The sequence below is a fragment of the Crocuta crocuta genome, unplaced genomic scaffold (genome assembly GCF_008692635.1).
Source record: "Crocuta crocuta isolate KB4526 unplaced genomic scaffold, BGI_CrCroc_1.0 scaffold119, whole genome shotgun sequence".
Lineage (NCBI taxonomy): Eukaryota > Metazoa > Chordata > Mammalia > Carnivora > Hyaenidae > Crocuta > Crocuta crocuta.
This window is the reverse complement of record NW_027551562.1, coordinates 9,137,345-9,148,968: the sequence shown is the minus strand read 5'-3', so window position 1 is coordinate 9,148,968 and position 11,624 is coordinate 9,137,345. Positions and strand designations below refer to the sequence as shown.

General features: G+C 58.8%; 1 protein-coding gene across 1 annotated transcript in view; it reads right to left on the bottom strand.

Annotated features, from left to right (window-relative positions):
• Positions 1-325: 325 nt before the first annotated feature.
• DENND3 (DENN domain containing 3) overlaps positions 326-11,624 on the bottom strand; it is a 48,637-nt gene continuing 37,338 nt past the window's right edge. Inside the window, exons 20-26 of the mRNA XM_077750016.1 lie at positions 10,673-10,780; positions 8,482-8,621; positions 7,223-7,377; positions 6,378-6,511; positions 2,365-2,483; positions 2,148-2,285; positions 326-1,961 (exon numbers count right to left, since the gene is read on the bottom strand). Of these exons, the coding sequence (XP_077606142.1) occupies positions 1,761-1,961; positions 2,148-2,285; positions 2,365-2,483; positions 6,378-6,511; positions 7,223-7,377; positions 8,482-8,621; positions 10,673-10,780 (995 nt within the window). The 3' untranslated portion in view covers positions 326-1,760. The remainder of the gene's footprint in view (positions 1,962-2,147; positions 2,286-2,364; positions 2,484-6,377; positions 6,512-7,222; positions 7,378-8,481; positions 8,622-10,672; positions 10,781-11,624) is intronic.

Sequence of the window (11,624 nt, the reverse complement as noted above, 5' to 3'; positions counted from 1 at the left end):
TTGTTGTACCAACTGAATTCAGGTTTTGGAAGCCAAGGCAGGGAAGGCATTGTCTGTTGAATGGGTCCCAGCTCATTTGGTGGCTCTCCCAGGACCAGTCATGGTGGACCTTCTTCAGGGCACAGAGGAAATACCGAAGGCAGAGTGGCCACTGTCAAGTAAGGTCTCGGAAATCATCACCAAGAACAGGAAACGAAACACCTGTGTTAAAGTAACTTGATGGGCGCTTGGGATGAATGGAGAGCGAATCCAAAATGGCCCTGTGTTATTTCACAGGTCTGTCCCACCAGTTAATGTTGGATAAAGGAAGGAAAGAAGACATCAGTCTTTAATAAAGGAATTTACTATTGACAAGGTGAAAACGCCTGGTTATGTGTGACATTAAATAATTTATGTGTATTTCTGACAGGATTTGACTGCAATCTTTCACGTGTTTGCAAAAGCAGAATTCAACCTCCCACTCTTTGTTATGGCCGAGCCTTCTGGAAGTTGGGAACACACCCTCTCCGTAAGCATAGTCACGGAGGCATGCGGCCACCTGGCTGTACATTCCCAGAGCACCCCAAATCTGGACCTTGCACGATGCTTAGGGGCTGCAGACGAAGCCCAGGGCCTGGTCAGAGCTTTCATCTGGAGACGCCAGAGCTGCTACCAAAATTCGGCCAAAGACCATCTGAGACCTCAGGGTGAGTGAGGCTCAGCACAGGGTCCAATTCCAAAATCCCAGAGTCCAACAGTCCCTCCGAGGCTGGACTCAGGGCAGGTCCATGGGGGGACGGGCCCCTGGCCTGTGCGGCAGGTGGGTGCCCCTCCATAGCCCGTAACCATGCCAGAGCTTTCCCTGCCAGAACCCAAGGGAATGAGGTCTCCATATTATAGTACAAATGGATAAAAGTTCTTTTTTGCAAATGTTTAGTTCCTTACAGCTACTAAGATGTTCTTCAGTTCAGTAACAAAGCACCATCTGCATCTACACCTGGTGTGCGCTCGAGATGCCGACGCCTGAAACGCTGGTTCACGGAAATGATGCACACTCACTGGGAGGTCAGATCACGTGCTCGCTCAGATGGAACCGTCCGTCCATGACCTTTGGTGGGCAACATTAGTTAGGCTTCTTCATTAGAAGAATTTTGCCTTTTAGTTAAAAAGACAAGACAGAAATTCGGAGCTTGCTTCAGCGAGCCCAACCCATGTGCACACACCCTGATCACAGTTCTGTCCCCTCCCTGGTCACCTGCTCTGTGAAGGGGCAGCAAGGGCAGGCACAAATCTGCTCAACCACTAAGTGGTCATTAAAACCCTCCTCTTGTGAACTTTTCTGCACCAAGAAGCCGACCTAAGGCCGCAGGTAGGTCTCCCGTAAGCCTGAGGCTTAACGTGTATGCGCCGACCGAAGGGAGTAGAGAAGGCGGAACCAGAGAAATGAGGTCTGCAGGTCACGTGTGATCTGGCTAAATCCCTTCTAACTGGCTTGGTGCTGCTCCTGGTCAGGGACTCTGGAACCTTCTAGACAACACGCAACTTCACGGAGGTTATTAGCGAGTGGATTCATCTGTCTTTCTGAGAAGCACCCCCCACCCGTAACGCGGTTGGCACGGTTTCATCAGGAAAGTGTGAGAGAGCGCGTTATGTGCTTTGGGCCAAGGAGCCCGACAGGCACGTGCAGGGGACACAGCGCCCCCCACCTTCTCCGGGGGCAGGCAAGGGGGGAAGGCGTGTAGCCCTCAGAGCACAGCCCCGCTCAGCACGTTCGCCCGCATTTACTCGACCTTCCAGATGGCGATCTTCCCCTCCCCGCTGCCCGACCCGCTCAGCACATATCTGTCCTCCGCTGAGCACAGCGTCTTCACCACGTCAGCGTGGGCCACCAGCTCCTTTTCCACCGTCTTCCTCTTGGCATCGATCACATAGATTTTCCCTGTGGATTTGCCCTGTGACAGACTCGTGCCGCCGACCCAGATCTGACGGGGAGAGACGGAGGGGGTGTCGGCCACATGCGGCCCAGCCCAGGAGGCCCCTGCCTGGGTGCACTGGGGGGGCAGGGAGGCGCACCCCCAGACCTTCCTGGACCGGCCTTGAGCGGACGTGACCAGGGTGGGAGCTGAGGGGAGGGTACTCTGAGGAGACGTGGCCCCGGCCGTCCATACCTGCTGCTTGACCCTGATCATGCAGCTGACCTCGGAGCAGCCCTGCAGGGGCACCCGCTGAGGGGGCCGGGCCAGGTCCCTCAGGCTCCAAATGTAGACGCTGTCACACCCGGCGCATGCCGTCCAGAGCTGCTCCTGCTGAAACAGAAACTGTGGTGTGGCCGGTGGCCGCAGGCCAATCCAGACCGTGGCCAGAGGGCACTGCCGGGGTGGGTACCTCGGGGAGGAGCTGGAAACTCAGGAAGGAGGTCCTCATCTCATTAAAGTTCTCGTCGACCTTTAGTTCTTGGACGACAAGTCCACCGGTCGTCACGGCCACGATGCTGCTCCCTGTGCCTGCAGCAGAGAGCCAGCGTGAGGGGAGGAGGGCGCACCGGGGCCACCGGACAGGCCTGCGCACAACCGGCTGCTGCCAGCGCTCCCAGGGACCTGGTGACCGTCTGCCCTGCGGTTCCGCCAGGACCCCGCGGCCCCTCCTGATGCTCTGCAAACGTGGACATTCCGGATCTCCTACCACTAGAAGGCGCGGCCAGCCCTCACCCGTGGGTGCTCAGAAGTACAGGTGGCAGCGCCACAGGCCACTGAGTGCTTCTTTTTATCAATGAAAACGTCTCCATGCAAACCAAGTGTCACCAGGCCCCGTGCAGTGAGAGCACGAAGACGCCGGCTGCGGGGCAGACCCGGACTCATCTGTACAGAGCGCCAGACATGCCGCAAGCCCGTCCTTTCCTGCATGGCTGCCTGTCCCCGGTGCTGTGGCCACTGGGCCAGCCTTGCACACACGGGGACAGGAGGGCACGGCCCCATCCCTGGGGAGCAACTTTGGGGTGTAGAAGGAGGGTCTGACCTCGGGAGAACAGCAGCCTGTGAGGTGGAAGGTGGGAGCAGCCCTGGGGTGTGCGGCTCTGGCTTCCTGTCCCTGGCGAGTGGACCACGGGTTCCCCCCCACCACCATGACACGGACACAGAGGACCCCTTCTGGCCACGGGCCTCCCAGGACGGGAAGCCAAGCTGGGTTTTCCGTCCTAGGAGGTGAGAGCTTCTGTCACATCTCCTTCCTGCGTCTGGGCTCCGTTCAGTGTGGTTTTTTCTGAGCCCTGATGAGCAAACCCCATAGGGAGCCTGGTAGCCAGATGCACCCTTGCCTGCATGGACTGAGGCCCCATGACTCGGCTGCGGGCCAGGAGCACCTGGGCCCACCCTGTGGACCCCGCCTCCGTGCACAGGACGTGTGGCCCTGGAAGGCGGCCCCGGCGGGCTGGGCCCCAGCATGTGACGCTGGCGTGGACAGGAAGGGGCATGAGCAACAGAAGAGGAGACTGTCACCAACACTCAGCACCCGGAGCACGAGGGCTCCCGGGGAAAGGTAGGATTTCTCTCTCACTTTTCTTTTTAAAGTTTATTTTATTTGAGAGAGAGCACGAGTGAGCACAAGTAGGGGTGGGGCAGAGAGAGAAGGAGACAGAGAATCCCAATCAGGCTCTGAGCCATCAGCATTGAGCCCTTACAGGGCTCGAACTCACAAACAGTGATCATGACCTGAGGTGAAATCGAGTGGAAGGCTCTACCACCTGAGCCCCCAGGTGCCCCCTCTCTCGCTTTTAACATGAAGACACAGACTCCATGAGTGGAGGCCCTGCCCACAGTGATTCCTGTCCAGAGACAAAGCCTGGTTTGGACCTGAAGGCCACAGCCTGAGCCACGGTGCGCCAGGGACCTCATGATGCAAACATCTGCCTCCCGGTGAGGACGGGGGGTCAACTCCCCTCCCAGAAGACGACCGCACACGGCGTGGGGTGCCTGCCCTGCAGGCAGCCCTGGGTGTAGACACGACGGTCTCACATGGTGCTATTGGACTAGAATGTTCCGGCCCCTCAGGCTCATGCTGCCCCAGGCTGCACCTCAGTGCACACACGTCCCAGGTTCACACAGACGCGGACCAGGCCCGGCCTGTGCACTGGTGACACGTGATAGGTGACCCAGGTTTCCGCGTGTGACTCGCTCAGAGACGACGCTTCCCAGCACGCGCTGTCGCCTGAAGACACACTTTCCAGTTAACTTGGAAGGTAGAAGGGATTCTGTCCTTAAAGCAAAGCTGTCTGTCCTCATTCTAATTGGATACCTCCCTCCCTGTATTTATCAGGCACCTTTTAGCCCAAGATCTAGTCAGCTCTGAGTCCAAAACACATCCGTGGGTGGGCGCACGTCACACACACACACACACACACACCGGTGCCCTTTCAAGGAGGCTGTGTGTGACCCAGGGTCTCTGATGTATCACCACTGCCACCCAGACACGATAAAGCCCCTCTACACACGGAGTTTGGGGACAGCACTAAAACTGTGGAGAAGAAGCCGTGACCAGAGGCAGACGCACAGACGCCCTGGGATTGGGCAGAGAAGGGCGTCAGGCCACCAGTCACAATGTTGTAACTTACAGGAAAATGAAAAGGGGACGAGAGGACGTGAATGCAGAAGAAAAACGGAAGTTCTCTGAAAACGTAAAGTAAATGAAATTCTCGAACTGAAATGAGAATCTGCTGCACAGGCTCCAGAGCAGACAGGACACGTGAAGCGTCAGGCCTCAACCGAACTGAGGAAGACGTGAGAAAGTTACAGCCTGAGATGGGGGGTTTCACAAATGTCAACATCTATGTTAGAACATATGTCCTATATTCTAATATAATTCTAGAATGAACACGCACACACGTATGTATAGAAACACGGGTGCCTGGGTGGCTCAGTCAGTTGAGCGTCCAGCTTCCCCTCAGGTCATGATCTCACTGTTCGTGGGTTCGAGCCCCACGTCGGGCTCTCTGACAGCTCGGAACCCGGTTTGCATCCTCTCTCTGCCTCTTCCCCATGGGTGCACACGTGCACCCTCTCTCTCTCAAAAATAAACATTAAAAAACATTAGAATCACAGAAGACACGGAGAAAAAGAACGGAGAAAGGAAATACTGCAAGAGCTAACAGTTAAAAGTCTTGCCCATTCACGAACAGAAACAGCAAGTCGGACACGAAGGCCTCGGGCCTGAGCTCACTGCAGCCCAAGTCATGAGGCAAAGAGCCGCTCACCAGCGCCCACAGGCACCAGACAGGCTGTTCCAGCACAGCAGTAAAGGACGGCGGACTCCTCATCGGGAACAAACGGCTATGCGATAGTGGAAAGGCCTCTACGGTGTGCGGGGCCTGTTCACGGCAGACGCCGGTCACAGGTACTCAGGGAAACGACACCAGGTGGAAACCAGGCACGAAGCTCCCCAGGAATCGTAACTATACGGGCAAAAACCACTGGGTGCGTAAGCAAAAATTTTAACAGTGTTTTCCGAGCTCTGTCACAATGGTGGCATCGCAAGAGTGCTTTTAACAACACCAGCCAAAAGGGCAGAAGGCAGCAAACAGAATCGATCCTACTCTTATGAGCCGCGTACGTGATACAGGGGGGAAGGGGGGGTCGTAGCTGCTGGGGGTCACCCGTGACAGGTGAGGCTGCGTGTTGCAGTTCTTAGAGCAGCTGCTAAAAGGTAAAACAAACAAACAAACAAACAAAAAAGTGGAGCTAAAAAGAAAAATACATTGGACGCAAGAAATTCTCATTTCCTGCCTCCTTTTCGACAGCAATGAAGACAGAAGGGACAAGCGGGGAGTGGGAAGACATGATGACGACAGAAGCCTCGGGCACAAGCCTGCTCGCGGCTCGCCGGGTGCACGCTGACGGCCCACGTCTCTGCGGGGACGACACGCAGGGCAGACGACCATGGGGCCAGGAGGCGGGGCCACACCCACACCCGCAGGGCGGTCACAACGCCACACACAGCACGTTCTCCAGGACGCAGACGGGGACATAATGTGCCGCATGCGAGTGTGACACCTTCTCAGGGGCAAACACGGGGTCCGCCCAGGCTCACTCTCACAAAGCAGAGGGGCCTGAGGTCCCTGCTAGACGCCCCCTGGCTGGGGACACGTGGGCCACACAGGGCTCCTGGGAGGGCAGTGGTGACGCCCGGGGCACCTGGGCTGCACTCACGCTCCAAGCAGAGGCGGCAGGGGGCCTGGGGAAGCCGCAGGCACCGGCACCGGGTCCCGGCTCAAAAGCTGAAAACGCGTGAAACAAAGCGAACGGGCGGCAGGCTGTCCTAGGGTCCCTCCTGTGGGCAGGTGACGGGGCACCTAGGATCCCTCCTCCGGGAGCAGGGCCCGTCCTGCGGGCAGGGGACAGGGCACTTACAGCACCACAGGCAGCCGTCGTGCAGGTGGATGGACGAAAGCCTGCCGCCTGACAGCTGGAATCTTCCGGTCACACGCAGGGTGCTCACGTTCCACGCCAGGACCGTCCCGTCTGTGCTGCACGAATACACCTTGCTGAGGTGTGAACGGACGCATGTAAAACAGAAGTTCCCATCAGGTAAAGGTCCACAACGTGCACAGCGACTCCCGCCCACGCAAACGCCGTCCCAGTCTTGGGAGCAGTTAGTTAGGGTGTGGCCGGTGCCGCGGGACAAGACGGGCTGCTGGGGACGCCTGTCCTTGCCCGTCAGTGTTTGCCGCCCACTCTGCCGACCTCACACGATGGCCCGGGAAAATCTAGCCTGCCGTCCCTGCGGGGCACACGCTGGCGGCCACAGGCAGCTGCAGGAGCGAGGCGGGCGCATCACCCATGGGACGTGCGGCCCCCTCCCCTGCTCACAGTGGTTAAGGTTCAGGTCAGCACCTCCTGCTCTCTGAGCTGGGCCTGAGGGCGGACGGCCCCGGACACTGGGGACGGGGCTGCACGGAGGACAAGCGGCAGACGGCCTTCGGAGCCGGCGGGGGACCTCACACGTCCCGTGCTCACCGGCCTCCACTTCCGTCGGGGGCCGGGCCCTGTCCCAAGCACAGCACATGCGGCCGAGAGCAGAGCCCTTCAAGCCGACGTTCTCCATGCGGGAAGGACAGCGAGTGAATAAGGCAGACACGTGCTGTGAGATGGATCGTGTCCCCCAACGAAGGGCAACCGCAGGGCCTCTGTGGGGAGACTCAGGCACATCCTAATCCAGGGCTGGCGGCCCCCTGTCCCCGCGGGGCCCGGCGTACCTGGGTGCCCCGCTCTGCACGGCCAAGCCCGTGACCCCGGCGCGGTGGTCCGTGAGCTGCTTGTTGCAGGACATGCTGTGGACGTTGATGATGTAGATGACGGAGTCCTCTGCGCCGACCCACACCTGGTTCCTCTCTGCCATCGCCATGCAGTTCTGGAGGGGTGGGCCGAGGACGCATCATCGCCATCCCTGTGGGCCTCACCCAGCCACTCACCGTCCCGGGGGGACCCGGGGAGAGGTGCCTGCGCGCTCTGGCCACGCCTCTGTCCCCTGACCAGTGCACCACCCTGTTCTGTGTTCGGAACACTTCTGTCTACAGACGCCGTGTTTTCTACACACTGCCGCCAGTTCACTCTGGCCTCCTAGCCACACGCGCTGTAATAGGCTCCAGCGCAGCTCACCTGACACCTGACTTTCTCTGGAAGGCCCCTCACCGTCTTCTTGGAATTGGGGACACTGGGCGGCATTTCAGCTCTATGCTAGGGGCCATCTTAAGCAGCACAAATTACCAATACCACAGAAATGCAAAAGCCACGGCACTTAACAGGCTGCAGAGGGGACCCTTGGCTGCAGCATGAACTGAAACAAGATGACAGGGCATCAGCCCGCAGCTGGGAACGCGCACCAGACGACGTGCTCTGAACGTGTGTGCCTGTGGCCAAGAGTGAAAGTGCCGTGTTTGTTTTGGGGGTAAAATAAACATTAACAAGTGGGTGAATCTGCAGATGTAGAATCTGCAAATCACAAGGGCTGACTACATCACAACTAAACCACCCTCAATTTTACCAATGGGAACTTTGTAGACTTTCTATATAACTTTAAGCTTTTTAAAGTGTTTTTAAAATTGATTTTTGGGGTGCCTAGGTGGCTCAGTTGGTTAAGCATCCGACTTTGGCTCAGNCTCTCTCTCTCTCTCTCTCAAATAAGGAACATTAAAAAAAAAAAAAAAAATTTAGAATAAAAACAGGGGTTCCTGGGTGGCTCAGTTGGTTGAGTGTCTGACTCTTGATTTCGGCTCAGGTCATGATCCCAGGGTCATGGGATCGAGCCCCGCATTGGGCTCTGCTCGCTCTCCCTCCCCCCACCCCCTTCCCCACCCACGCGCGTGATTTCTCCAAAACAAAGACCTGCCGTGGACTACAGGCAGCGACACTGTGGAGTCACGTGTCCTGCTGGGTGCACATGGGCTTCTCCATCTTTCCAGCATCACATCTGGATCTGGAGAGTGCCGCCCCGGCTGGCGCTCTGCCTACTCACCAGCTTGGAGGCACCCACTCTGAAGCAGTGCTGGTGAACCGTCCAGGAGGAGGCATCAAACACGATCATTTTGCCCTCGTGCAGGGCGCACCATAGCTTGGGGTGGGCGTCTTCCACCTTTTCTGCCGGGTCTAGATGCCCTGAAGGAGGACAGAACCCAGAAACATTTGTAAAGGGAGCCGCTCCGGTGCATCGGCACGTGACTGGCTTCACGAGTGCCTGCTGAGGGCCTGGCGCCACGCAGGGGGCCAGGCCGTGAGCATGGGCTCTGGAGCCTGGAGCCTCGGGAGGGAGCCGGCTCTGCCCGGAGAACCGCACGCCTCAGTCAGCAGGGCCGGGTCTGAAGGATGGAGGAGCAGCCACTGAAGGACGGACGGACAGACTTCCGGGCAGAGGGGCAGGGGAGGCGGGCACGCCAGGCAGAGGGCAGGAAGGGGGTGTGGCGTGGGTACCCGACATCCCTGACGTCGTTTATGGTAAAGACCGTCTTTCCCTCAAAGCCCTGCTCTGTCGCATCATGAGTCGAGGTAAGAACGTGTCAGTCTTTCTGGGGTATTCGTTCCACTGGCCTCCTTGGGGAGATACCACCCTACAGGCTCTTCCGTCCTGCCAGGGCCTGCGACGCCTTGCGGCTGGAGGGTGGCTCCAGAACCCGTGCCGAAGGGTTGACCAGTACTCCGCTGGTCGACAGGTCCTGACCACGTTTGTCCCTCTGGGCCCCCCGGGCCGAGGGGCCAGAGCTCTGCTCACTGCTTCACTCCTGAGGCCCTGCCTCCAGATTTGGCAGACACCCCACAGGAAAGGGACTCCACCGCTCTCCACGGTGGTTTTATGCCTTGGCCCTTCTAGATGTTCTGGGGACAGCTGGTCTGAATCCTAGCCCATCATGACGGGAAGCCCAGAGTCCAGTCAGTTTTAATTTATAGGAAACCGACTTAAATCTAAAGATATTTGTTTATCCACAAACCTCAATAGAAACTGTCTCGGGGGCACCTGGGGGGCTCAGTCGGTTGAGCGTCTGACTTCGGCTCAGGTCAGGATCTCGCGGTTCATGAGTTCAAGCCCCGCATCAGGCTCTGTGCTGACAGTTTGGGGTGTGGATCTTGCATCAGATTCTGTGTCTCCCCCTCTCTCTGCCCTTCCCCCATTCACACACTGTCTCTCTGTCTCAAAAAAAAAAAAAAAAGCCAAAACACTGTCTCGGTCTGTGGTGTTAGAGCCAACAAGGAGCCCTGACTGGTGAATCTAAGCCTCCAGGGCACCGAGGTCCAACGCGCTCTGTCCTTCAGACTCAGTGTGTCACTGCTCTGCTAGGTCTTGAGGACGATCGGAGACGAGATGGAACTGTCCTCTTCTGCTGGGAACCTGCCTGCCACTGGCCCGGGTGCACGGGGGAGCTGGGAGACCGCTGGAGGCCGTAACCGTGAAGGACGAGGGGACGGGAGAGCACATCCGTGGTGCTCCCTGGCGCTCACCTCACGCACAGTGAGCCGAAGCAGAGCGCCCGCACCGCAAGGTTCTTCTCTGCCCAGCACCGAGTCCTTCGCCTCCCAGCACGGCCCGCGGTAGTTCTTTACCAGTTAATATGAGCGTCTTGGACAGTTCTGAGCCTGTGACACGATGGCGGGCTGTGCTGAGGCTCCAGTCCCTGGTGGCGCTTGTTCCTGTCTGTCCTCCGTGCCCCCTCGGCCAGCAAGGAGCCCGGGGTCTGCGCGCAGGGGGAGGGCCCCAGCCTCGCCACACGAAGAGGAACCGTGTTGTCTGCCGTTCGGACGAGCAGCGGAAAGGCGCCTACGACCTCTAAGACGAGACCCTGGGTGCAGTCGTTTATCACGGCGAAAGCAGGCCCGGGTTAAACGCCCCCAAAGGAAAGGATGTGGTGCGAGCACTTTCTAAGCTGTCAAGTGCTGTGCGGCGTGTGGATTGGGGAGGTTGGAGCAGAGTCTCCATGGAGCATATGCTCCTTTTGGGTCCCTGTACCTCCCGGGCCCCGCCCTCCTGAGGCGGGGTGCACGAGCAGCTACCCAGCTTTGCCTCGTCGTTCAGGACTTCACCTCCAGAACTAGAAACCCACCCGGTCCCCACTCGCCCCATGTCACTTCCTGTCCCTCTGACCTCGCGGCCGACCCCCAACACAAAATAAACTCCCGAAGTGCTGACAGGAGAGCAGCCCCAGGCAGGGGTCCCTTACCTGGCGTGTACAACAGCACGTCCACGGCGTGCGGGGCCGTCTCTCCTGCCGAAGGGTTTATCTTGTGTTTCAGGGTTTCCGAGGTTGTCTTGGGCACCGCCGTGGGCACTGCAACGCAGGCACTCGATCAGCCTCACGCCTTGGCGACACAGGTGTGCCCCGCAGCCTAGACCCTGGCTGTCCCCGGGGCGTGGGCTTGGGGGACGGTGTCATCACACCAGACTAAAGCATCGGCCTCCATGGCCCCCATCTCTCTCATCTGTGTGCCTGCCTTTGGCGAGATGGTGACACAGCTCACTTCCCAGCTGGAAAGTGATATGACCCGCCCTCTGCCCGCCCTCAGCCACAAAGTGTCAGCAGTGAAGACGCGACTGAACACAGTGCTCGGTGACTGTTCTCGGGTGGTCTTGGCCTGGGTGCCGTGGACGCCTCAGGCCGGAGCCGTGGCTGCCGTGGGGCCACTCGTGTACTGTGGGCCGACCGGCAGCACCCCCCTCCGAGGGCCAGGGCGCAGAGTGTCAGGATGCAGGCTCGTAACTGAGGCCCGGGATTGCTGCCTGCGCCCCGTCGAGCTTTGCACAGGGTCACCGGGGCAGGGCAACCCCGTCACAGGGAAGGGCGCACAACAACGAGGAGTGAGCCGGTACGTGCTGGGGACCCCCACGGTGACGGGGCCATCGTCCTGAAGGGAGTCAGGAGCCTCCCACAGACCCTCCCGACAGCGACTAGACAGGAGTCTGCAGCGAGACAAGCAGCTGATGTGGTGTTTGCTTCCATTCCTAACGTAAAGTGAACAACTGCGTCTGCTTCTGGGACGGACAATGAGCTCTTCCCCTTACTCCCGCAGCTCCTGTGGGGACAGAGTGTCCCAGCTGCTCCCGGGAAGGGGGTCTGGGTCACGGGGGAGCAGGACAGGGGGGAGGGGGTAGAGGAGGGGGTGCCAGGACATGGG